This window comes from Dermochelys coriacea, chromosome 6, assembly GCF_009764565.3.
Source record: "Dermochelys coriacea isolate rDerCor1 chromosome 6, rDerCor1.pri.v4, whole genome shotgun sequence".
NCBI classification, from domain to species: domain Eukaryota; kingdom Metazoa; phylum Chordata; order Testudines; family Dermochelyidae; genus Dermochelys; species Dermochelys coriacea.
Genome location: NC_050073.1, coordinates 118,671,288 through 118,699,154, shown reverse-complemented (window position 1 = coordinate 118,699,154; position 27,867 = coordinate 118,671,288). Strand labels below are relative to the sequence as shown.

General features: G+C 42.9%; 1 protein-coding gene across 6 annotated transcripts in view; it reads left to right on the top strand.

Annotated features, from left to right (window-relative positions):
- The first annotated feature begins 13,399 nt into the window (after positions 1 to 13,399).
- The window catches only part of NAA30 (N-alpha-acetyltransferase 30, NatC catalytic subunit), a 67,643-nt gene continuing 53,175 nt past the window's right edge, over positions 13,400 to 27,867 (top strand). The window contains exons 1-5 of one of the 6 annotated variants that reach the window (XR_006281891.1): positions 13,410 to 13,583; positions 13,833 to 14,564; positions 22,819 to 22,942; positions 25,149 to 25,204; positions 27,714 to 27,827. Coding sequence is in view for 5 of the 6 variants with exons in the window: in XM_043515967.1 (XP_043371902.1) it covers positions 13,836 to 14,564; positions 22,819 to 22,942; positions 25,149 to 25,204; positions 27,632 to 27,646 (924 nt within the window). In the remaining variant the exon portion in view is untranslated. Of the gene's footprint in view, positions 13,584 to 13,605; positions 14,565 to 22,818; positions 22,943 to 25,148; positions 25,205 to 27,631; positions 27,828 to 27,867 lie in introns of those variants that run through there. The other 5 variants (XM_043515967.1, XM_043515965.1, XM_043515966.1 and 2 more) reach the window with 5 other exon arrangements.

Here is a 27,867-nt window from a genome sequence, read left to right as displayed (position 1 = left end):
CCTCTTCAAAGAGTGCTGCCAGGGCCGCTCAGAGCTGGGGAGGAAGTGAAAACCTTTGAAATTGACACAACTTTCTCTGATCAGTCAGAGAGCTGGAGGGAGAGGTGTTTTTACACTCCTTGCTTTCAGAGGGCAATGGGGGAAGGGTGGAGGCTGAGAGCAGCCAAAGTGAGGGATTAAAGATGACCTGCAAAGGAAAATGAATTGGGCTTTGCTTTTTTTTTTTACAATGCATGCAGAAGGCTCCAGGGGCTTATGTGTCTTCCCTTCCAATTTTTTTTCTTTTTTTTTTTAATGTTAGAAGTTCATGTTCTAAGACTACAGTGACTGGAGGGCTAGTGAAATGGTGACTTTATCTAAGTCAAGAGGGAAAGCTGAGCAATTGAGAGGGCAAGGGATTTTCAGTCAGACCATTTAAAATTCTTTGGGCCAGATTCTACCCTATGTCAAGGTCACTTTGCACCCTGACCAAAGTTGCCCTAAAGGGGTATGTAGCTAGGTGGTTACCCCACTCCTAGAAAAAAGGCTAGGCTGATTGGGGAAGCAGCCATATCTGGGGCCGCGCCCCAAGCAGGGCGCACCTGGCCCTGTTATAAGGGCAGGGAGGAGGTGGGTCAGTTTCTCTCCAGCTGTGGAGAGAGAAGGGCTGGCTGCCTGGGAGAAAAGGGTACCTGGAATGGAGCAGGGCCAAGGAGGGCATGTTAGGGACAAGGTCAGAGTGCACTGTGCTCTGGCTGATCCATACCAGTGTAATGGCTCTTAGGGGACCATTGTAAGATGGCAGAAGTTAAAGCAGAGCTTAGGTTGCTTTAAATTGCAGCAGAAGCCAATCTGGCCCCCAGTTCACCCTATACCACCCTTCTACCTCCCCTAAGCATAACAGCTCACAAAGGTGCAAAAAGCTGGGTATGGGTAACAGGATGGATCACTTGATTGCCTGTTCTGTTTATGCCCTCTGGGGCACCTGGCATTGGCCGCTGTCGGACAGACAGGTTACTGGACTAGATGGACCTTTGGTATGACCCAGTATGGCTGTTCTTATGTTCTCGTATTACAAGATCCCAGTTCAGCAAATTACATAAGCCTATGTGTAACTTTAAGCATGGGAGTAATTCCAGGTTGTGCTTAAATAACTTGCTGAATCAGAATCTTAGGCCCTGAGGCTCAAAAGGTATTTAGATGCCTAACTCCCATTAAATGGAAGTAAGGTGCCTAAACACTCTGAGGATCTGGGCTTTAGTGATTTAAAAATGATTTTATGAATGCACAGTTAAAAAAAAAAAAACAAACAAAAAAAAAAACCCTACAGTGCTTTAAATTGCATAATTGCCTGCCCTGTGGCATTTTGGAGTTGCTGTATCTAGGCATCTGGAATATTTACATTGTGTCTGAGTTTAAAACCTAGGGAGTTACAAAAGTTGAACTGGGCAAATCCACCATGCAGCACACAGGGTTTTCCTTTTCTTTCCTTTCTTAAAAACAAACTGAGGAAGTGTAAAAGCCTATAAAAGCTATATTTAAAGCTCCAAATTGAAATGTGTAAAATTAATGGGTGGGGTTTTTTTTTCTTCACAAATATGTAGGAAAACATGGTCTCTGCCTTTCTTTGTTTAAAGGAAAAGTAATGAAGATTAGGGTTTGTTTCTCGCAGGCAGATTTTAAGATTATATATGATCAGAATACAGATACATAGCCTTGATTGGTTTCAGAGTAGCAGCCTTGATTCTCAATCTGTTTTAGCTCTGAGGGAAAGGTAGATTTATACTGCTTAATACTTCTCCATTCTGTAGTGCCAGACAGGGGTGTACCTCAGCCCCTGGCATCAATTAGACAAGTCTCAGGGCTGCTCTAACTAATGCACAGCTGCAACAGTCCCCAGAGGGCTATTGTGTTAGCTGAGAATAGCCAGTGCAGCAGTGTTCAGGACATGCACCCACAACTGAGCCTATGATGGGGGGAGGGGCATAGAGCCAGCTATCCTAGCTATATGCTCCATGGGGAAATCACTACACTAGCAGACCCGGATTTCCAATTAGGCACAGGTACGTGTCTAGGAGCATTTTGGGGCGCAAATGTTAAAAGTGGGTTGAAAGTTTCTTTTTTTTTTTTTATGGAAAACATAAAGGTCGGCTGTAGGCAGGGAGGGTGCTGAAGATGCTCTGCCTATGGGTGTGTAATGTGTAAATCCGGCCCTGTACATTAGGGATTTGTTACTGGATCAGTATAAAAAAGCCACATGCCCCCATATCGCATAATAATTAATTAATTAATTAATTAATCCTGCCATGAGTGCAGGGGACTAGACTAGATGACCTCCCGAGATCCCTTCCAGTCCTCTGATTCTATAAGCATTTGTTTAATGGTTTGTGAGTAGTAATCTACTATATAATTAAGTACCAGTTATGTAACAATCTGCTAGTTCTAACCACATTTTGCTGCAAATGAAGTTTAGGTTTCAATTTTTTTTGAACTAATGTTATGTGTATCTAAATGTATAGTAGAGCTTTGTGGCTGATCTCCACCCATCTGTAGTATAAAATCCACAGTGGACTACAGCTGATTAGCATAGTGCTACAATCCAAATAAGATGATCATAGAATATCAGGGTTGGAAGGGACCTCAGGAGGTCATCAAAGCAGGACCAACCCCAACTAAATCATCCCAACCAGGGCAAGCCTGACCTTAAAAACCTCTAAGAAAGGAGATACCACCACCTCCCTAGGTAACCCATTCCACTGCTTCACCACCCTCCTAGTGAAAAAGTTTTTCCTACTATCCAACCTAAGCCTCCCCCACTACAACTTGAGACCATTACTCCTTGTTCTATCATCGGGTACCACTGAGAACAGTCTAGATTCATCTTCTTTGGAACCCCCTTCAGGTAGTTGAAAGCAGCTAACAACTCCATTTAACTCAATACAGTAAAAACAGTGACCTGTTGAAGAGTTTCAACTGCTGTAGGCAGATTAAGGGTTAGATTTTTCAAAGGCCTTCAGCATTGGTCTAACTCTGCTCCCACTGAAGTATGTCTGCATCACAATTAGACACTCAGTGCTGGCCTGTGCCAGCTGACTGGGGCTGTTTAACTGCTGTGTAGATGTTCAGGCTCAGGTTGTAACTTGAAATCTGGGACCTTCCCACCTTGCAGGGTCCTAGAACCCAGGGTCCAGCCTGAGCCCAAATGTCTACACTGCAATTAAACAGCCCTTTGGTCCCAGCCATGGGTGTTTGGTTTTTCTTTTGTTTTGTTTTGTTTTTTGTTTTTTGCAGTGTAGACATATGCTGAAAGTTTTACCATTGACTTTAAACTGGTCCAATATTAGGCCAGCAAGCACTTTTGAAAATTCCACCCTAAATCTCCAGTTCTCTGACATAGGAGGTTTTAAAGTAGATGAGAAACATATTGGCTACTGTACAGTTTTCAGGAAACTCACGTAAAGGATACAGAGACTCCATTTTAAAATGGACTCAAATGATTATCTTTTGGTTTTGATAGAGTTGATTAAAGTGGTTGAACTGATTCTGAAACTGCTCACTGGCTTCACAGGAACACAGCTTGTACTTGTGTCAGATGTGTTCCTTGCCCCTGCTTGCTTCACGTAATGAGAGAGAGAGAGTGGTTATGTGGTTTTGGTGAGAAGATAAATGCATTAACTCACTTGGTGTACAATCCCTCCTGGTCCAACATGGAGTACCTTGTGCTACTCAGGCTGCACTTTTGTTGACTATGTCAGTAAATGGCTTCCATGGAGCCCACTTATTCTTTCTTTCTCCATCATTTTGATCATATATCTGGATGACTAGGTGAGAAGAGCCATTTCTATTGCTTCACATGAAATGTGTCATTTGTAATTCAACTGCTCATCCCCACTAAAATCTGGTTGTACTGCACAATAGAATCCTCATCTAGTGAAGTCATTTTTTTTCATGGGACAGTTTCATTGTGAGCTGACCCGCCAAGGGAAATTTGGTACATCATGTTCCCCGGAGTCCCACACCCTCCCATTTAACTTTATTTACACAGATGTTTGGGGGGAACCACCTGAGCTCCAGGCCCCAGTACAATTGTCTCCTCTTTCAATCCCCCTCATCAGCCCTGAAATTTATGATACATATTCTGAATGGGCTTGTGAGCTCCCATGAGGCCCAAATGCAGCAGGAACATTAGGAGCATCCTTCATTCCTTTCTGCAACTTCAACCAACTTCAGAGAGGGCCAATATATAGCTATGAGTGTGGGAGAAGCCAGTGGCAGTGCAGCTACCAGGGCGGACATGCTAGTATCGGCAGAATTGTTGATACAGAGTAGTAAAAACGGAAAGGTCCTCCCCTAGATGGTCCAAGTCCTGCATGATTGGGAATAACACTCCCTGCAGATCTTTAGGCTTTTTTGGCCAGCCCTCTTGCCCTTTCCATTGGGCTGTAAAGTCTTCCTCCCCAATGAAGCATGAGGCACCAGGCACTTATGTACATTTCAGGATTTTGGCCCATGTGTCCAACTTTAGTTACCATGGAATCAGGGAACCTCACCAGTAGTACAAAAGAAAGGAAAAAGAAAAACTTGATAAACAACATCAAAGCTAACACACCCTGCACAAATCTCTGGTTTTATTACTGTATCAAAATCTGACCTGCCAAATCTCTATTTATCATTTCATACATGGTTTCAGTGTAGCCAAAAAGGTGAAGATGGCAATTTTTCGGTTGCATTGATGTTGACACCAAGTCCTCACTTTACATGCAAACCAATGTCATCTTCCCAGAGTTTCCTGTCTGAACAGAATCCTGACAATGATTCGAGTTTTTTTCTGGGAAAAATAAGATCAGTTTATTAAGAGTTGGGGCTTTTGGATTTCAGAGACATTTGACTCCGGTGCAACACTGCCCTCTTGTGATTTCTCTTGTTAAAACAGTCTCTCTTTCTTTCTTTCTTTCTTTCTTTCTTTCTTTCTTTCTTTCTTTCTTTCTTCTTCTTCAAGAATTGCACCAGATCAGTGGAGGGGTGTTAGTGGGCCACTTTACTTTGAATGGTTCCTTGAAATATGGCTAAACTACTTATGCTAAACAATCTGTTCCATCTTATATTTAGCAGTTTTCAGAGTAGCAGCCGTGTTAGTCTGTATTCGCAAAAAGAAAAGGAGTACTTGTGGCACCTTAGAGACTAACAAATTTATTTGAGCATAAGCTTTCGTGAGCTACAGCTCACTTCACACAGTTAATTTCCCAACACCTGAAGAAGAGCTCTGTGTAAGCTTGAAAGCTGGTCTCTCTCTCATCAACAGAGGCTGGTCCAATAAAAGATATTATCTCGCCCACCTTGTCTCACTTTTTCAAGAACACATATAGAGACCAATTTTAAAGAGCAGACTCCCTTTCTGAGAACACTTTTAGTGGCACAACTCCTATCATTTAGATAGCTAATTTCCTGATTCTCACAATCAGGGGTTTAGCCATCTAATTAGTAGTATGTGATACGTACACATAAATTTGGCAGTTTTGTTTTTACTGAAGTCCTGTTTTCCTACGCATAAACCTATGACTTTCTGTGAAGTTGAGTCCCATGAGGAAGGTTTCAGAATTTCTTGTTTCATCTGACATGGTCCTGGTATTTCCACTGAAAGCAGAGGGCGTTGCACCGTATAACTGAATGCAGAATCAGGTCCAAACATGCTAAATATACTTGTACATTTTTCCTTGCCATTATACTAGTTAGAGGCGTGGAGTACAAGAGTCAAACAGCTTTAGTTTAATTACACAGCATCCATGTCAAAAGCAATTTCTGAGGGACAGAAGACAAACAGGTCCTACCTACAAGAAGGAGATGCAGAGTCTGACAAAAATTTTCAAAGGAGCCCACATGACTTAGGATCATATGTCCCATTTTCAGAAATGACTTAGGCTACGTCTACACTACAAACACTACAGTGGGACAGCTGCCGTGTTTTAGCTATGTCGTAGTATAGACACTTACTACAGCGACGGAAGGGGTTTTTCTGTCACTGTATTAAATCCACCCCCTTGAGAAGCTGTAGCTAGCTGCATATACAGTGGTGGTTAGGTTGACCTAGCTACATCACACAGGACATGAAACTTTTCACAGCCCTGAGCAACGTAGCTAGGTTGACCTCAGTTGAAGTGAGCTGTAGCTCACAAAAGCTTATGCTCAAATAAATTTGTTGGTCTCTAAGGTGCCACAAGTACTCCTTTTCTTTTTGCGAATACAGACTAACACGGCTGCTACTCTGAAACCTGTCAGTTTTAGTTGTAGACTAGGCTCCTAAATGCCTACATCACTTGAAAATGGGTCTTAGGCTCCTAAATCATTTAGGAGTTTTAGAAAATTTTATCCTGAGCCATTAACTCCTAATAAGGTTTCAGAACATAACCTGAACTAGAAGGTACAGGGAAAGTTCTTTTTTATTTGAACTGCTGCGCTCAGAGTCTGAATAACACCTTTAATATTACAGGTCAGTCAACCCTACTTGGCTTTAAAATATCTTTACATGGGGCCAGCAAAAAGGAACCATGTGGCATCAAAACCTAACTAGAAACTATTCAACAAACTACTGATAACACATGGGAAAATTTGGAAAATGTTTTATTTGGAAGCAATTCTACTCCTATGTCATACTTTCTGTTATTTTTTAACCTAATTTTTTTAAAAAAAATTGGAACAGAAGGCTTGGTAATTAACAGTTCACTTTATCCTGCTGGCTTACTCCACAGCTAAAGTCTGATTCCAAATTCATTTTCCATGACATCACCATCATCGACATAGCCACAAGCTGTGACATCACATATAGTATTATGACTTCAAGCGGGGAACAACGCCCCCACAGATTGCTGAATCCCACTAGGGTTTCCTACTGCCAATATCTTTTGCGGAGCAACACAGAAGCTACTTTGGAGACCAGCTACTCACTCTAAATATACCAGAATGAGGGAGCAATGCCAATGACCAAAGACAGGCCACTCTCTCTTATGGAAATATCATGAGTCTATGGGAGGGGCCTGATGACAGCAGGTTTGTTACTATTTATTTTATTTAATGCCATTGTTATAGAGACCCATTGGTATACATGGTTATTGAACAGGTAGGAAGGAAGGAGGTAGGAAGGCAAAGAGGCTATTGTTGAATAGAGAAGGCTACTTTTAGCCCAGTCTCCACTTCAGAAGATAGTGTGATGGTGAGGTGAAATGAAGCCACTGGTGGCTCATTCCTCTTTTGCGGAACAGAGAGATCTCTTCCCCTGACCTACTCACAAATCCTCCTGTTTGCTTTGTATACAGTGCTGGGCCTTTTTTCCCCACTGTGAATTTTTTGTTTGGAAGTACACTCAAAATAACAGTATTCCCACCTGATACAAGAAAAAACATATGCTCCACTCTGTTTCAGCCATCAGAATTTGAATACTGTTAGCATGTCCTGCCTTTTGGGGGGCAGGAAAAGGGGATTACTTTTGGCAGAAGGTGGAAAAATGCCAGGAGTGAGGTGGAAAGACTCTAATTAAGCCACAATGTAAAAATAACTGCACTGAGGGCATAATCAAGACTTGGTTAGCTGGTCACACAGCACAGTCAACCAGCAGCGGGAACAAGTGAACTCTGTTTTTTTACAGAAAGTGGAAGAATGCCAACATTAATGCCAGGTCTTCAGCAGCCAGGGAGGGCTCTCTGTGCAGAGGGTATTCTCAGGGGCCCATTTCCATCCACTTTAAGACCCTTTTATGGTGCCAGAATGGTGTAAGAAGTCATTAGCGTAATTGAAAATCAGGCTCTGAATTTCTCTGTGCAGAAGCAGTGCATAGTTCCCCACAATACTTCTCCAATATGCCTCAACCCTGACCTGCAGTGGCAGTACCTGAGGGAAGAGGGGGAGAGAGAGTGCATTTTCCAGTACTCCTTTATTTTCTTCTCTGCTGAAATTGCCAACAATTGTATTAATTACTTTGATCCAATAGTCATGGTAATTATTTTGAAGTGGACACCTCTTCCTCCTTTATAATCCTTTCAATAGTGCAGATAACCTTCACAGTGTATATGATCCTGCACTGTTGCCATGTTAACATAATCTTGCTGATAAATGGGAAGTAATAAAGAGGAGACATCTATATATACCCTTCACCTCACTGCAGCATTAACTCAGGAGCTTAGTTGTGACCAGAGCAATTTACTCTGTCCATGTTGGCTGCATTATTTTTATTACAAATATTTTATAAGAAATCCAGATTCTGGGCACATTTTATACACTTTAGAATGATACCATGCAACAATTCCCCAAAAGTAGGGAGCATGTACATTATGATTCTTCATAGCAACTCCCTTGGGAGACAGGAAAGTTGATCATGTGGTGAAAGCCCTGGATTGGAATTCATGAGATGGAGGTTCAACTTCTGGCTCTACCGTGGGCATCCTGTTTGACCTTGGGCAAGTCATTCTTTCTGTCTCAGTTCCTTATCTGTACAATGAGGATAATGATATTCCCATCCCCTCAACCATTGTTTGTCTTCTCTATTTATATTGTAAGCCCTTTGGGACAGAGACGTGTTTATACAATGCTGGGGACCAATTCTTGTTGCCATTATGCAAATAATAAAGAACATAAATCATAACAATGAGAAGACCAGAGACACAGTATGACAGTCAGTGGACTAAGGGTAGGACAATGACCAGAAAGCCCATTACCCTAGCCCCACCTCAACTTGTGTTGAAAATGGTTCAGCTGCTAGCATAGATGGGACAAAGCTGTTTTCAGCCTCATAACAGAAATCATTTCAGCAGGTCTCTTATGCTTCCTGTGACTGTGCGGTTGATGGCACAATATTTTTTTTGCAACAACAACACAACCATTTTCACCCCAGTTGACAACTGTTGCCAGCAAGACATCATTTTCCTGACATAGATAGACTCACAATGTCCAGCCCCACTACTGCAACAATCTGCACTGAGCCATAACACTTTTTTGATGCCATCATGCTGGCTAACACCCACTTTTATGCCTTTCTCTGTAGACTTAGGAAGTTTCTGTTTCTCTTAACAGTGGCTCCAATGATAAGTAAAATTCCCCTCCCCGAAAACTCCCTGAATTGCCAAAGGTTGTGAAGGATCAAAAGAAATCATCAGTCACTCCCTGAACTTTAAAGTTTGTTCCTTCTGTGACTGTGCTGGCTGGGGAAGTAGCTATACTTTTGTGGCCTGTATTCCAGTTCTGGTTTTGAATGGATAAAGCTATACACTTGTGTTGCTCAGTTTCTTTATTATTTTTATTTCTTTGAAGAGTTTTCAATTTTACCTTGCTATTTTGTGGCAGGGAAAAAACTGGACCCATGCACACACATCCAAAGCCAATGGGACCATTCTCATGAGTCAACTTACTTGTGTGTGTGTTTGCAGGATCAGGCTCTTAGATTGTAGGCACCTCAGACCAATGAGCATGGCTTTTTATCTCGCTCTAAAGTGCTATATACACTCACTTTGCTATATCAGTAAGAGCTGGCTAGGAATTATAAATGTCAATTCATAAAATTAAAATAAAATACTAGTAAATAATGTGCAACAAAAGCCGCTATTGGGTGTATTGTCCACCCCCCACCCCTGTACATACTTCTATTAATGCCAATGAGAATTTCAGGCAGCATAAGCGAGACAAGGCAGCATAAGGCACAGACCAGTCTGACCCCACTCCCAGCATCCCTCTTGACCCGAAATTGTGAAGGGAAGACTCCCCCACACTCTGGGAGTAGTAGGTTCCAGATGGTAGAACTTCTAAAACGTGGGGTAACGCACTCAAGCCCATGCAATCCCCTTCCATGGGCTGAGGCAGGCCTTTCAATTCCTATCCCCATCTAAAGGAGTAGGCTAGGTAAAAGCCCCATTTGGCTACTCCCACAACATAATGGAGGTGTATCCTTTCCTCCTGTCCTTCCTTTCCCACTCCAACCACTCCTTTGTGCCCACTGTCCATACTGGACATTCAGGGTTGGCTTTGGGGTCCAGATATTAGCTATAATGCAGGCTAGAGTTCCTCAATTCATACGTTCTCTCCGGAAAGATATACCTGAAATTCAAAAAGTCCAGAGAAGGGGGGAAAGAAGTGACTAGTGGTCTGATAAGGTTAATGCATGACAAAAAATGGGAAAGATCTAAAAGGGAAAAAAATTGCACATGGGGATTTAAGTGAGGTATAAGAAATTATGAAGGATGAATGGAAACAGATGCCAAGTATAATAAAATATGTGATAGAATGAAGACCCCAAGAAAATGAAAGGTGGTACTATTTACCAGAAACAAAAGGGAACACTTTGTTACGCAGCTTCTAAGTCAACTGTGAAATTCACTGATGTAAGAGGTCATTGAAACTCTGACCTTCTCTACAGTAGAAAATTTTAGCAAAACATTCCCTCTGGGTCCTCATATAGATGGCTTTCTGCCTTCAGCACCTGGCAGAGCTGGAAGGCTGCTAACACTACCCATACAGAAAAGGAGTACTTGTGGCACCTTAGAGACTAACAAATTTATTAGAGCATAAGCTTTCGTGAGCTACTGCTCACTTCATCGGATGCATGCTGTAGCTCACGAAAGCTTATGCTCTAATAAATTTGTTAGTCTCTAAGGTGCCACAAGTACTCCTTTTCTTTTTGCGAATACAGACTAACACGGCTGCTACTCTGAAAACTACCCATACAGTTGCACCACTGTTCGCATTGGTGGGCATTTTTTGCTAAACAAAGAAAAAGCGTGGCTGCATTTAAAAAAAGGACTGGATAAGTTTTGCACAGCTGTAAATGCTATGGGTGGTCAATGTTACAAGGATATTCTGTCATCTGATCACCTTGGTGGTTGGGAAGGAATTTTTCACACTTATGCAACATTGCACAGTTTGGTTAGGTGCACTCGCTTTCATTCCTAACTCATCAGGTACTAGCCATGCCCGAGGTATTGACTGGATCTTATATGGCAACACCTATTTTCCTCTCTGTATTTAAACTCCTTATCATTAACTGAAAAGATTAGGTCTCTGAGATGAAACATTTTAAAAATTGCTTTAATATTTACCAGTATATAAACATTTAAATTTACAGTAGTACAATTATCTTTTAAGCACTTCTAATCATCATCTTAAGAAATTTGTAATTAGTAAACTTTCTGGGCCAGAATAAACTCAGTTGTACCAGTATATATTTGGAGTAATTCCACTGAAATTACCATTGTAACTGATAACAGAATTTGGTCCAGTGGTACATTAACAGGACTTTCGTACAGGGTAACACACTCTTTCTTTTTGGTCACATAGGGTGACATTCACTCGTCTTGCATAAAACTAGAGCATCTGGACTCTCTCCAAGCAGAGAGCAAAGCAGTGGCGGGACAAGAAAGGCCAATATTACTAGAATAATACGCATACATTTTTCTGAAGGAAATCTATTAAAATATTTAAATATAAATGAATATAGGTTCTATTTCATTCTTGAAACTGACAGATTGCTGTTATTAATCTCGGTGGTTTAAGAAAAATAAGGCAATTCATTCATTTTCAATCAGCATTTTACTTTTCTCCTACTTTTTTTCAGAGCTCAGCAACGCATAGATGGAAGCTTGAAACTCAGGAGTATTTCTAATTAAAGAATCCTGTTATGACATGTACAGCAATCACAGGAGTTTCCTTTAAGTCCAGACCTGTCTCTTCTTTCAAAAATAATTAAATGGAGATGAGTGAGTTCTACATTCAGCAAACCTGCAAAGTTTCTTTATTTGGGGAGGAAGAAGCCACAATTTTTACAGGCATTTTAAGATACTTTTAAAAGTATCTCCTTCTTGTTAGACAGAATTTTGCTTTGTTTCAAAAAAACATTTAACATTTCACTGATAATTTCTTTCAGTCTCCCCATTTGGATAGTCCCAAACTCTCTACAGTCCCACATGGAACCGGGTAGAGAAGAGGATTTCTTTGAGACTATATATTCTTTAAATATATACTTTGCAGTATCTCCACGGCTGCGGGGGGTGGGGTGTGTGCTAGGGAGAACGGGGGGTGCCCCACGGCTGCGGGGGGGTGCTAGGGAGAACAGGGGGGTGCGCCCCACGGCTGCGGGGGGGTGCTAGGGAGAACAGGGGGTGCGCCCCACGGCTGCGGGGGGGTGCTAGGGAGAACAGGGGCGTGCGCCCCACGGCTGCGGGGGGTGCTAGGGAGAACAGGAGTGTGCGCCCCACAGCTGCGAGGGGTGCTAGGGAGAACAGGGGGGTGCGCCCCACGGCTGTGGGGGGGTGCTAGGGAGAACAGCAGGGTGCGCCCCACGGCTGCGGGGGGGTGATAGGGAGAACAGGGGCATGCGCCCCACGGCTGCGGGGGGGTGATAGGGAGAACAGGGGGTGCGCCCCACGGCTGCGGGGGGGTGGTAGGGAGAACAGGGGGTGCGCCCCACGGCTGCGGGGGGGTGGTAGGGAGAACGGGGGGTGCGCCCCACGGCTGCGGGGGGGTGCTAGGGAGAACGGGGGGTGCGCCCCACGGCTGCGGGGGGGTGCTAGGGAGAACGGGGGGTGCGCCCCACGGCTGCGGGGGGGTGCTAGGGAGAACAGGGGGGTGCGCCCCACGGCTGCGGGGGGTGGTAGGGAGAACGGGGGGTGTGCCCCACGGCTGCGGGGGGGGTGGTAGGGAGAACGGGGGGTGCGCCCCACGACTGCGGGGGGGTGCTAGGGAGAACAGGGGGGTGCGCCCCACGGCTGCGGGGGGTGCTAGGGAGAACGGGAGGTGCGCCCCACGGCTGCGGGGGGGTGCTAGGGAGAACAGGGGGGTGCGCCCCACGGCTGCGGGGGGGTGCTAGGGAGAACGGGGGGTGCGCCCCACGGCTGCGGGGGGGTGCTAGGGAGAACGGGGGGTGCGCCCCACGGCTGCGGGGGGGGTGCTAGGGAGAACGGGGGGTGCGCCCCACGGCTGCGGGGGGGGTGCTAGGGAGAACGGGGGGTGCGCCCCACGGCTGCGGGGGGGTGCTAGGGAGAACGGGGGTGCGCCCCACGGCTGCGGGGGGGTGCTAGGGAGAACGGGGGTGCGCCCCACGGCTGCGGGGGGGTGCTAGGGAGAACGGGGGGGGCGCCCCACGGCTGCGGGGGGTGCTAGGGAGAACGGGGGGGGGCGCCCCACGGCTGCGGGGGGTGCTAGGGAGAACGGGGGGGGCGCCCCACGGCTGCGGGGGGTGCTAGGGAGAACAGCGGGTGCGCCCCACGGCTGCGGGGGGGTGCTAGGGAGAACGGGGGGTGCGCCCCACGGCTGCGGGGGGTGCGTCCATGGCGGGTGACGGGGCGGGTGACCCGTCGCTCCGCTAAGGACGGAGACAAGTGACGCGACTCGCAGGCCCGGCCCTGCCCTGCCCAGCCCCCCCCTTCCCCAGTCCCCGCCCAGGCCGCGGCCTCTCCCGCTGTCACGCGGCCCCAGCCTCCGCCCGTCCCTCACCAGGGCCAGCCGCCAGGCAGGGAAGTGTCGCAAAGCCTGACAGGAAACTTTGCCGGGGTACGACAGCGGCGGGCTCGCTTTCCGGCCACTGGATGAGTGGAGAGTGGGAGCCGAGGAGGCGCTGAGGAGACGCTGGGGTTAGTGGCCGCGGTGGGGGCGGGGGGGAGGCCGTGAGGGGGAAGCGGCCCGGCGGCGGGGTCAGGAGCCCGGGCAGTCGCCGCTGGCGGCGGCGGCGATGTGAGGCGGGGCCGGGGGCCGTCTCTACCTTTGTTCGCTCCCCGCCGCCCCGGCCCGGCCCGGCCCGGCCCGGCCCGGGAAGCGAAGCGAAGCGGCTGCCCCGTCTCACGCTCTCCTTCTCTCTGGGTCTGTGTCGATCTCTCTTCCAGGACATGGCCGAGGTACCGCCCGGGCCGAGCAGCCTCCTCGCCCCGCCGGGGGACGCCCTCTCCCCCTTCCCCGGAGGAGGGGGGGCCGCCGCCTGCCCCGGGGCCCTGGACGAGGAGGAGGAAGAGGAGGGCGGCAAGGGGGGGCCGCCGCAGCAGCACCGCCTCCTCCACCACCACCACCACCCGCCGCGCCACAACCACCAGCTCAACGGCCTCCTCAGCCCCGAGCTGCGGCACCTCCGAGCCTCCCTCAAGAGCAAGATCCTGAGCTCGGAGGGGGCCGAGGGGCCGGAGAACAAGCGAGCCGGCAAAACAGTGCGCTCCGGACAGCCGCCCGCCGCAGCCCCGTGCTCGTCCCCCGTCCCCAACCACCTCCCGGAGCCCCAGGCCAGGACTGCGCCCCCGGCAGCCACAGGGGACAGGAGCCAGCCGGCGGCCGCCACTGCAGCCCGCAATGGACTGGCTGGGGGGCCTGGCCTGGCGGGGGGGGATGAAGAGGAGGAGGAGGAGTCTCTGCTGCTGCTCTCCACATCCTTAGCAGCAGCCTGCAGTTTGAAAGGCTCGGGGACGGACTCTCCTCCCGAGGAGGACCTAACGATACGATACGTCCGGTATGAGTCCGAGCTGCAGATGCCCGATATCATGAGACTGATCACCAAAGATCTGTCTGAACCCTACTCCATTTACACGTATAGGTATTTTATCCACAACTGGCCACAGCTTTGCTTTTTGGTAAGTGGCGGGGGAGGAGGGAAGACATTGGGAAGGGTCTGGGGTAGAGGGAGCAGGTTGGAAGAGGGGTGGAATTTATGGGGAAGCTTGAACTGCCAACTGATGCTTTTTCATGGTCACGGGATGGAGAGAGTTCTGGAAATACCCTGCCTTACTTACCAGTGATGTGCCCTGCGCACCTGTGGTGCCCTATGTAGACGATTCAGAAAGTATACATAGTTACACTCGTAAACGAATGATTCAAGTAGAGTAATGGGGTTTGCATGTGGGACTGAAACCCAGGAACTCCTGAGTTCTAAGCCTGCCATTGACACTGATTTTCTTGACGACCTCTTGCAGTTCATTTCTTCCTTCTCTGCCTCAGTTTCCACTCTTGTAAAATTGAAGTAACAGTACTTAACTAGCAATTCTTGTGAGTTAATTTGATAACTTTTTAAAGGTGCTGTACAAAACAGTCCAAAGTAATTCTCTTATACGATATAGTCTGAGTTAAGTTGTAAATGTAATGGGATGGACAGATATCGTGGAATTGAATTTTTGCACACCTCAAACTTTTTATCTGCAAAACTAGTTGAAAATGGAACATAAAATACAACTGCATCTTCTAGTGCAAAAGTCACAGTATATGTAAAAATGTAATTGTCATGCTATGTCCAAATACTGAGCTAATAACACATCCAGTCTTGTTTCCTGCCTGCTATATTAGACTAATTGTCCATTAGTCTGCCTTTGTCAGTGGCTTGAACTTCTTTATCTTAAAGAAAACATTGTTAGTAAGTTCTAAAGCCTTTTTAGTAATGAAAAGTTTAGTGTTCTACACTAATCATATGGGTGTGAACACCATATGTAAGTTGTCTAGAGAAATATTTGTGCCTCAATCCTGTAGACGTTTCCGCACATGTTTGACTTTATGCACGTGAATACTTATGTTTAAAACAAAGTATGTGTGTAAGTGTATGGTCTTGATCCTGTAAACATTGTCCTTGGTAATAGATAATAGGTAGTTTCAATTTACACAAGGAAAGTCAACATTTTGTATGAAAACATTTTTATAATAGTTATCATATTGAAATGAAGTTGAATACAAAGTAAAAGAAGGAAAAACATTTTATGGATTTTTTGCGAACAGTTTAAAGACTAGCTATTATACTACAGACAGGGTGTAACTAATTTTGTGGAGGCAGACGTTCTTTCTGATAAGTTATTAAACTCTTCTCTTTTATGTACAATACTATTCATTCATCACATGTGGCTTGCAGATATTCACTCAGGAATAATTATTATTACATGGGAATAAGATGTGACTATACCTTTACTGTGGATTACTGGTGCTTATGTGCTTATATTTGCTGTGTTAACCGTGGGCATAATTTTAATGGTCTGTACTAAGGGTTCCAAAACTGTGGGCCTTATGACCCCTGCAAGGGCATACAGCAGGGTTATCGAAAGTTGTGCAAAAAATGTGAAATAGTTAAAAATGGATATACAACAGAAGCCTTATAATGGTGTATCCTATTTGGACCACCATATTGTTGAATGTGGGAACCTCAGTTAGTGGTTCGATGCAGAGTAGTGCAGGATGTGAGTGTGTACAGCAGCCTGCTATAGCTTCTTCTGATAAAATAGTATGAAGCCTGTACTTGGGTGTGTCTAGATTTACCTTATACAAAACAAGTCCTATTAAAAACACTTGTGTGACATGAAACTCAAGTACCCATATGTGCACACGGCACTGAATTGGGATGCTGGATGTGTCAGCAGAAATCAGACCAGAAGGCATTGTTGAGCATTGCATGATCTTGTAGGATATGTTGTTTAGTCTGTGGAGCTCAATTCTTGCCAAGGAGTGATTTAGGAAGACTGTTTCATGAAAAGGACAGTGACAAGTCATTCAGTGGCATTCTCAAAGAAAATGTGGGAATGTGACACATGAGACTTGGTTTTACATCAATGGATTCAAAACCAGCACGTAGAGTGCTCTGAAGTGCTGGCTGTGGAGCTATAAAGTCTTTAAAGTGATTGCAGCATCAAAGGGGAAAGAAGAAACCTTAGGTTTATCTTTAAGGGTGTGTTTTGAGAAAACTTGAAGCCTTAAAAAACCAGCAAAATTTGAGTACTCAAACTGGCAATGGTGATATAGATATCTTTCAGATTTGGTATCTCTGAATCACAACAGTGTAAAGCACATACAGTTGTGGAAAACCTTACACTTGTGACTTCAAATGTTAGTCTAATGCAGCTAACAAATTGAAAATAGTGTCTTTATCAAATAAGTTCCCTTCACCGGCAACTTCTTTCAAGCTGAAGGGAGGTAGCTTTCACAAGATAAAGTGCCAAGTCCACTCTCAGTTAAGACCAAGATGGTGTCTTTTCCTGTATCATCCCTTACTGAAACCTTCAACATGTTGGGCAACATACTTATCCTAACTAGTTGACATCTTTGGGCACCTAAATGAGCAGAACTTTCTCTTTGGGAGTGGACTAGGAATGCTGCATACATGGTTGCTAAGGTAGACCACTTGGAAATTGGCCTTCATGAGTGCTAAGAGGAAACTTTGAGTTGTTTGGTTTCTTACAGCTTCAATGCCCTGTAAATTTGAAATAAGAGCAATCAGGAACTTTTACATTAAAAACTGAGGGAACTGAAAACTCAGCTGGGAATACAGTACTGTAACTGGCTTTGGAGGGAATGGGGGGGGAAACTGAGGGGAAGCTGGGTCACCGGCTCTTTCATCCAGCATGATATTGATTTGGCTGCATTGACTAGGCTAGTGCAAGTCATAAGAATGGCCATACCGGGTCAGACCAAAGGTCCATCTAGCTCAGTATCTTGTCTTCCGACAGTGGTCACTACTAGGTGCTTCAGAGAGAATGAACAGAACAGGTAATTATTGAGTGATCCATCCCCTGTTGCCCATTCCCAGCTTCTGGTAAACAGAGGCCAGGGACACCATCCTTTCCCATCCTGGCTAATAGTCATTGATGGACCTATCCTCCATGAACTTACCTAGTTCTTTTTGAACCCTGTTATAATCTTGGCCTTCACAACATCCTCTGACAAAGAGTTCCACAGGTTTACTTGTCACAGGAGAGGCCTGTCAAACTGACAGTCTTCACCTGTGACAAGAACCAACAACTGACTTTAGTTAAGAACTTAGATTTGTGGCCATCTCTGATAAAGTAGGCATCCATCTTAAGTTGCAGATTCCTTGAAAATGTAATTTTTTTCCTCATCTCTGAGAGTCCAGTTTCTCTTCAATGGTGGCAATTAAAAATGAAGTATGACAATCATTTGTCAATCAAAAATGACTTAAGACCACATGTTTTTCCCCAGTTCAGCCTTGTGTGTAACATCTTTAGTTAGAACAGGTTCATCCGTCATACAAAATTGTGAGCATATTTTTTAAAAAAATTGTAACTCCTTTTTAACTTTCTAGTTTTGGCATGGTTAAAGTTACAAAACTTCTCCCACTTATGGCTGCCATTAGAAGATTCAGGGAAGATATTATTTTAGTTTAGAAAGGGAAAGTTAAGCAAACCCTGGTTTATTCCAAAGATTTGGTAAAATAGGACATAGATTTCTTTCTGATTATTGATACCTTTTGCAAATCTCCCTCTCCCCCCCCTCCAAAAAAAAACCCAACAAAAAAACAGCTATAGATCCTACTCAAGTTCTATACTTCTATAGGGTTCTTAACTTCATGTTATTAGCAGTAGTAGGAGTTCTGTTTCAATTGAATTGTACAAGTTCTAAAGGTAATTTTTTGAACTTCCAGTAAAGAGACTACAGGTGTTTGGATATAAATCCCTAATGATTATAATTGAGATTTTTATGATTACTATTAATATGTTTTTCTTCTGTATCATATTCCATTCAAGGATCTCAAAGCATTTTACATTAACATAAGACCTCATAAGACCCCTTTGAGAAAAGTATTCACTACTTTTCAGTGGGAAAAACTAAGGCATTGAAACTGAACCATAGAGAGGCCAGGAAATTGCCCAGACCTTCAGAGCAAGGTCACTGCAGACCCAGGAATAGCTCTTAGAACACCTGACTCCCAGTCTTGCAGTCTACCACAAAACTATTTCTTTTTGTATTTCAGCTTAACTCAGTTAAGAACACAAAAGTTCCTCCAGAGCTTGTTACTTTTTTAACTGAAATATTTTGTCTATTGCTTCTGTCTATCTAAGGCAGTGGTTCTCAAAGCCAGTCCGCCACTTGTTCAGGGAAAGTCCCTGGTGGGTCAGACCGGTTTGTTTACCTGCCGCGTCCGCAGGTGCGGCCGATCGCGGCTCCCACTGGCCATCGTTCGCCACTCCAGGCCAATGGGGGCTGCGGGAAGCGGCGCCCTTCCCGCAGCCCTCATTGGCCTGGAGCTGCGGACGCGACAAGTAAACAAACCTGTCCGGCCCGCCAGGGGCTTTTCCTGAACAAGCGGCGGACTGGCTTTGAGAACCACTGATCTAAGGTACTTGTATGGTTCCCAGCATTGTATTTGAGCACCTCTCAGTCTTTAATGTGTTTATGCCCACCATGCCTTTGTGAGGTAGGGAAGTGCTGTTATCCACATTTTACAGATGGAGGAACTAAGACACAGAAAGGCTAAGTGACTCCCCCAAGGGCAGACAGGAAGTCTGTGGCAGAACTCTCAAGTCCCAGGTTAGTGCACTAACTACTGGACCATCTTTCCTCTCTTTTCACAGTTGGTGTTATGATAGCAAAACCTGAGACATATCATGTGGCTCCGAAAGGCACTCTAGCCTTTGGTTTCAAGACTTAATTAGGTTTTTATTTTAGTTAATGTTCCAGTCCATATGTAGAAGCTTGTAAAGCAAAATGTAGACAGTTTAGTAATAATTCTTGCAATATGTGGATGAGATGAAATCATCTCTTCAGTTAAATATTTAAATTTTCTTACTTAAAAAACAGGTAACAAATGATGAAATTGAATTTATGCAAGTTAACACTCTTTGAGATTTAGACTAATACAGGTTTGAAAAATAATCTCACAGTACAAACACCTTTAGTACTGGGAATATTTAATATTTGGTTTGTGGAGTTGGTATCTTGGGGCCAAAATCTGCTGTTAAAAACTTACATGTGATTTCACTGGGCGCTGCATTCATGTATTTGAAAGCAGAATTTGGCTCTTAATCATTTGCTCTGAAATGATCCTGTATGGAAATTTCACTTTTGCTTCAGTCTGTTTTTATTTAGGCTGTTTCCACTTTCTCCTTCAGAATGCCAGGGAACTCAACTATTAATTTTACGTGCAGGGGTAGGTTTTTCACCTTTCAGTAAGAGAGAAAAGGGAAATAAGGGCCTGATCCTGCAATCCTTATGCAAGCAGAATGCTACAGGAGTCGCTGGGAACCTTGTCTAAGAACTGCAGGAAAAGATCTGAAAAACGTGTACAATACTACTTTGTTACTTATCACTATTTTCTGACAGTAACCACAAAGATCAATGAATCTGCAGTTTTGTGTCAGTGAATTGCTAGATCAGTAGTGCAGTTATATTTTTAAATAAAAATGAACACTATTTGTAACCAATGGAATGTTGGTATATACATTGATTATTTCCTGTTTATCTCGAATTTCACTTCTCTCAACATGTATCAAGTATGTTATCTATAAAGTTTTCTGTATGGTTCTAAGTGAACAGTAATTTGCACCATTATGTTCTTTTAAAGACAAGAGGTGTGTGTTTGCTTTAAATCAAAGTGTGGGATCACATCAGGCACTCAGCATAATTGTAGCAGCACTATTTAAAAGTCTGTCAGTTCTTCCAGTATACAGTAAAAGCTGTTTTATCTGGCATTTCACCAACCAGAAAGCTCTATAAACCGGCATTTCTGATTTTCATTGAAATTCCAGTTTATAGTCTGGTTGGCGCAGGGCTGGCAGGGGGTTGGGGTGTGGAACGCAGGCTCTGGGAGGGAGTTTGGGTGCGGGAGGGGGCTCAGGGCATTGGGTTGGGGCACGGGAGCGGGTGCCAGATCCTGGTGGTGCTCATCTTAGGCGGCTCCCTGCAAGCGACGACCTGTCCCAGCTGCTCCAAGGTGGAGGTGCAGCAGGCAGCTCTGCGCACTGCCTCCTTCCGCAGGTGCTGCCCCCACAGCTCCCATTGACTGCAGTTCCTGGCCAATGGGAGCTGCAGAGCTAGCACTCGGGGTGGGGGGGAGGGGCAGCTCTCAGGGCCACCTGCTGTGCCTCCACCTGTGAGCGGCCGGGATAGGTCGCTGCTTGCGGGGAGCCGCCCGAGGTGAGCGGCCCCAACCCACTGCCCCGAGTTCCCTGCCACCCACCCACCCACCCACCCACCCACACTCCCTTTGAGCCCACACCCCAGTTCCCCACCGCCGCCTGCATTCAAACTCCTTTCATCTTAGTTAACCGGCTTTTTTCACTTACCGGCACCCCCCATTTCCCCAACATGCTGGATTAAACAGCTTTTACTGTAATGCTTTATGTTTCTCAGGGCCTGAGCTATACAAAACTTACCTTGGGCTGAAACATGGCATACTAGGTCTTAGTGTTGAAGAGGTGTTTTTTCTTTTAAAGAAATGGAAAGAAATCTACTTGATTTGCCTGTTTTAAATTATGAAATGTGAAGCAAAAAACAACTTGTAGGGTGTGTTGTATCTCAAAAGTGTTCCCCCCCCCCTGCCCCCTGTTTTGTAAACAGATCTTTTTAAAGCCACTTGTCTAAATTGTAGACAAGTTCTTTTGGGTACATTAAGAAAAAAATTATTCTTGCTGAGTTTAATTTAGAAACTTCTTTCAGTGCTTGATGCATTTTTGCCCAATAGTCTGCACACAAGGTCTCCAATAAACTGTTATAATCGGGGAAATAAAATCTTTTCCCCCATGTCATGGTGCTACTCTACAACCACTTCTAATTTCTCAATTGCTGCACCTCTCCTTCAATGGGGGCTCTTGGCGAGTGGATTTGTGTAGACACAATAATAACCTCACTCATGAGCAGGACCATTAAAAGGACTAAAGGAAAATATTTTTTCCTGAAGGAAAACTTTGGTCCTCATCCTGTAACAGGAGCCACTTGGATGGATCCTTGTACTTATACACAGCCTCGTGTTAAATCTGTGTGAATGCAGTTAGCAATTATAATCATTCCATATATTTAACATTTCATAATATGAAGTATTTCAGAGTGACTAAGTCATCATGACCATGCCTCTCATGGCAAGTGTCACTGGGAGTAACTGTTAATGAGGAATTCTTAAGTAAATGAGAACTCTGAATTAAAGGTACTTGAAATGCATGAAATTACTGGTAAAAATATTTTTGTCTGAATGGTTTGTTTTCCTTGTTACTGGAATGAAAAGTGACACTTGTTAAAGATAAAACATCAGGGTTTCATAAGAGCCATATGTTCTTGGGGTTAAAAAATTGTTAACAAACTTAAAACAAGTATAATCTTTCATAGCTTTTGTAAACAAACATGGAAAATCGTATGCAAAAATAAATTCTATTTGTAGTTTATACGCTTAGTCTTGACAGAATTCAATTGGATTTTTTATAAATTTGGTGGATAATAGCAATGTTTATTTTTAAACTTTTTTTATTTTTATCTACTCAAATTTTCATAGATAAAAGGAATTATGGGGCAGGGAATGTCAGACAATTATTAAATAACAGTAGACTTTGAGACTGTTAAAACCATAGATTGTCAACATAACGTGTCAAAATATACAAAGGAAATAACCATAAATGAAAGTTCTCAAGCAGTGGCTTTTTTGTTTTGCCTACCTGTACATTTAGATTGTTGTTGATGCAATTTTTGTCGGCTTCCATGTGTACAGTGAAATTGTTGATAAAAATCTAATCCTTCTAAGCCTATTTATACTCTCACCTTTACTCAGGCTGCCATGACTTTATTTTTAAATGTGAGTAAGTAAGGATAGATTGAAGGACCTATTTCTAGAGTCTTGTCTTATATACAAATTCTGCTCCCATTGGAGTTCTGTGTGGAAAGACTGTAAACTCTGTTTTTTATATCACTTTGAGAAACACTATAAAGAGTGGTATTGATAAAGTTTCCCACCTGTACTTTGGATATATGTTTGAACTGTATATACAATTTTACAGTGCAAGCTATTATTTGTTACTTTTGCGTACGTAAGATTGTAATTTAAAAGGCAAACAAATTCACTTTTTGTTTTGTTTTGTTGGCATTCATTGTATATCACGTACTTAGAATGTACATAGATATTTGTTTGTCTTTAAGGCCATGGTAGGTGAGGAGTGTGTAGGTGCCATCGTCTGCAAGTTGGATATGCACAAAAAGATGTTCCGCAGAGGTTATATAGCCATGTTAGCAGTGGATTCCAAATACAGAAGAAAAGGCATTGGTAAGAATAGCCTCTCCATGTTCTTATTCAAACTCTAATAACCCTGTTGGGATGGTTGTAACTTTTGGAATAGAAGAGTGTCACAAAAATAACAGGCTTCTGCAGAGGTAAAAGATTGTTTTCCTAGAAAGCTTTTTTTTTTCTTTAACTCCGAGTAACTTGAAGTGGTTTGAAGACTGTCTACACTTACTGTTGTGTCGCATATTGTATTTTACAACTTTGGAGTTGTAATAACTAATTCTAGTTCATTTCCAATGAAAAATGAAGAACAATTTTATTTCATTTTTTACTTGAACTTTTTTTTTTTTTTTTTTAAACTAGGAGGCTGTTTACCCAAGAAAAATTCTATTTTCTGGTAGTAGCAGTCTCCCCAAAACCAAATCTGGACAAGCAACATTTACTTGTTACCTTCCTGGAGCATTCTTGATGTGCACTTAAATTCCTGAGTGTATTGAATAATTGGTAAATTTGGCATAAGTCTGAAATGAAAGATACCCAACCTGCCACCTCAGTTTCTCTTGTAAAATGTCAGTGCCAAATAGGAAAAGAAATGGATAACTTGTGTAGCCATGTTTGCACATAAACCCATTCACAACTTCCTACTCGCTATCCCGGTGAGCTGCTTTAGTAAATTCTTCCTTTGGCTCCTCTTGATCAAATTTGCCACATACTGCCCTTTGGGGAGCCATACATATAGCTAATTACAGCATGTATACTTAAAAAAAATCTCTTTTCTTATGAGGCAACCAAATTTGAGATAGTTTGTTGGACAGTTTCCTTAACATTCATGCCAGGAATTTCTTCCTTGTTATCTTCACTTACCAAATCAACGTTGAACTACTTTTTTAAATAGGCCATCTTGAAACATTGTCCTCTATTTTGCAGTACTTTTGAAACTTCAAATGTATATGTCAGCATTTCAGGACAAGCTTATGCTTTGCTACTAATTCGTTATGGAGCAAACTCTTGCTTCCTGTATGTTTAAACTCTGTTTTTGTTATGGAGGACAGAGAGCATGACTTGCATCAGAAAAATACAGGACGGTATTGTAAAATATTTCTGTTGTGCTTCTCCGACCCCTTTCTCTTCCTGCAGCTCCTCCAAATATGACACAGCATCAAAACAAGTTTCACCCCAAGTGCACAAACAATCTTGAATGTAGTCTTGGTTTTTATAAAAGCAAAATTTTGGCATAGGCTTCCAAGTTTGGGGCCAATAATGACTGCCCTAATATAGTCACAGTACTATATAGGGGAAAGGATACAGGGAGATCACTCTCCCTCCTTTCCCTTGAGCACTGTCATGCAGGAGGCAGCCATGATTTAGCTGCAGATGCTTGGGAGTACAAGGGGATGCCAACTAATGCTACATTTATGTCCACAAAGCGTGCCGTGTCTGCATGACTTCTCCCCTTCTCTGCCCGCTTGTATCCTGTTCATGCAACATCAGGGTAGCACTGGCTTCACTTTTTAAAGTGAAGCAAATCCAAAGTACCTTCCCTCAGTGCCTCTCAAGATGTTTTTTTTCCCCACAGAGAGCATCACCACTCATTAGATTTACCTTTCCCTGTCCCCAGCATATATCAAACTTTGTAAGAGGTGAAATTTCATCCTCTACATCTATTTAGTTGGTATTTTAAATATACAGTCTATAGATTGTTTCAGGGTGTGTGTTTTTTTGCTTTTTTTTTTAAAGAGCAATCCTTTTGCAAGAGAAATGTTCCTCAAATATGCTCAAAAGGGATTCCAGTCATAGGTGCAACAAAAGGGAATCAAATAAGTCTTGAAATTCATCTTTATTATGTAAAATATGAGGATATTTTTAAACATGAGAAGCCTGTTTATAACAACATCCTGACAAAGAAAAGAACTTCAGATTCCAAGGAGAAGCTTGTATATGTTATATAATACCTGTAGACCTATTATACTCTCATGGGTGCCATGTAGAAGTCTTTGCAAATACAGAATAGTTAGTATATACTTAAAGGCAATTTTAATGCCAAAACCTTGAAAGCAGACAGTGAATCTGCAGTCTAGTTTCGGGTATTGTGACTATTATATGCCACTGTGCTGTGTATTGAAATGGAATATGTGGATTTGTAATTATAAAATTAGTAATCTGTAAACTGTGATTCTCTGAATTTAGATCTCTTTAAAAAAATCTTTACCTGTATTTTACTTTAATGCTATTAAAATCTATTTTCCAGGTACAAATTTGGTTAAGAAAGCTATTTATGCCATGGTTGAAGGAGATTGTGATGAGGTAAGTTTTTATAGGTGCTCAAAAATTTTGAGGGAGTACTCTATGCTGTGTTTGTGTTCTTCTCCATACCCATGGATTTATTTTATAGGCATTCTTTTAGACACTTGATTATCTTGTAAGCAATTCTTCCATTTATTGTAGAAGATGGGATACCTTCAAAAAGGCAAACTGAGGAGTATTTTTTCAAACTTAAGTTTAATTAACTATAACATAATGTACAAATAAGAAGAGTTAATACTTTTGAGATATACTACACTAAACAGTTAGATACATCTCCTGAAGTTTGATTCGTGTGCTCTGGGCTCCCAAACATTCTAAGAATAAATGCTGCTGTTGAACAGAGAGAGCTTGTTTTGGAATTTGAGTTGGTTATTGTACCTAACTCCTCATTGTATTCAGGATATGTGAAGTTAAACACTGAAACAGTGTCAGCTGAAATACTATAAAACATGGTCTTATCAGAGTATCATCAAATTGTCCAAAAGAAACCTATACAGAGAACTTCCCAATAACATAGAAATATCACAAAATCATAAAGTGATTTAGTATGTATTCTCTTCATAGAATTTAGTAAAACTATTGCAGTATCATAAAATCAAACTTTACTTTCTGTATCGTAAATTTTGTTACTTTCAGTCCTTTTGATATGATGTCCATCTGTTTGCATTTGGAAAGGAAGATGATGTCTGTCTGTATCTATACGAGTTTTTTCATGAAGTTGATAGATTTCCACTCCTTACGGCTAAATTCACTGCCTTGCATAATGACAGGTTTCAGAGTAAGACGGCTGCTACTCTGAAACCTAAATTTCGTTAATATCCCTTTTTATCTTTTTTGCAAAATTCTTCCAACTAGATGAAAACTTATGAGTTCTATTTGACTATATAAGAAGTAACTAATGTAGTCTTAATATGATTGGGTGAATAGGAAAAATAAGAGCGGGAGAAAATAAGGTAACACAGGCTGCTCTGTTTACCCCAGCTATATATTCCTTAACACTCATTCCTCCACCCAATAGTATAGACCTATAAACCTGTTGTCCTTAATGTAAGTGATTTAAAACACTAAATCATATTCATAGTTCCTCAGGGGGCTTAGCCAGTCCTTTGATCTTTCTTGGGTATCCTGATTAGCTGTGCACCCTGCTAATGCAGTATTTAGGTATGTTGTGGAAATTTGAACTAAAAATTGCAGGTTTTCTTCTTCTTCATTTTTTTTTTTTTTAAACCCTCTCTCCAAATCAAGGCTACTGATAAACTCTCTGACACTTTTTCTATAATCTCTTCGGAATCTTATTCCTTGTTATCCTTATTGCCAGTTTCTTGGACTATGCCATGGTCACCTCTCACCTCAATTACTGCATCCTCTTCCTCTGGCCCTCCCATTTCTGGGATTGTGCCTCTCAATTATAACTCGTGCTTCTGCTGAAATATTTGTCCTCCCCCACAGCTCTTACCTCTACTTCCTCCTTCAGTGGTCTTCAGATTTTGTTCCATAGCTCATTCAAACTCTCCTCCCCAGGGCCCTTCAGAGCTCTACTCTAACTGCATGTGCATTTACCTACTTATGACTTTTATGCTCTGGCAACATAATGAAGCTTGATAACTCTCCATTTCCTTTTCAGCTCCATATCTTGTCCCATGTCATCTCCTATTCTTGAAATCTACGTCCTGGTCCTGTCACTATACATCCCTTTACTTGTTCAAATACCTCTTCAGTACTTCCTCATTTTTATCAGTCTTCCATTGCTGATCTCCAGTTTGGCCTTGAATTTGATCACCATTTACAGATAAATAGGAATATTTCCCCCATTACCATAGTATCTAAGCACCTCTCAATCTTTAATGTATTTGTCACAACAGCCTTGTGATCTAAGGAAGTGCAATTATCTCCATTTTCTAGATGGGGACCTGAGACCCAGATAGGTGAAGCAGCTTGCCCAAGGTCACACAGGAAATTTGTAGCACAGCAGGGAGTAGTAACATGATCTTCTGAGTCACAGACTAGTGCCCTAACCATCCTTCTTCACTAATCAATGATTTATTTTTTTTAAATGAGAGGAACTAATAAGACACACACATAATATTAAGTACATCTCATGAGTTTTTCCTGTTGTAATCTTTGTGTTCCTTGTCCCACATCCCTTATTGTTTGTTTTTATTTCTCACTGTGTAAAATCTAATGTGGACTACAAGTTCCTCAACACATAGACCCTGCCATTTCATTTTTCATTTAAATGTTATGCCCCTCTGCTGTATTAATAATTTTCCATGTTAGGTCGTTTATATACTTTTCAAACTGTCCCATTAAATGTGCTACATTCTAGGCTTCACTGTGATTCATTATTATGAGATATTAACATATATAAACTATCTACAGTAATATAGCAAATATGTCTTGATATTTTTTCTTTTCCTTGGCACTAAGTCTGGGCGTAGGTGACTTCCTCCAGATGCTTGTGATGCAACAATAACAACTTTGGCTACTTGAACCTCCTAATATATTTCAGAAAAGTTTTCGCTCATGACAAGAATTGGAAAAATCCACAGACCTGCTCATCACTGGAGAGTGGGAAGCTTCCCCTGATGAGCGAGGAAGCCATTATCACCCATTTCTGCAAAATTTAAGTTTTTTTAATTCTTATTTAAGTTTCTAGTACTTAT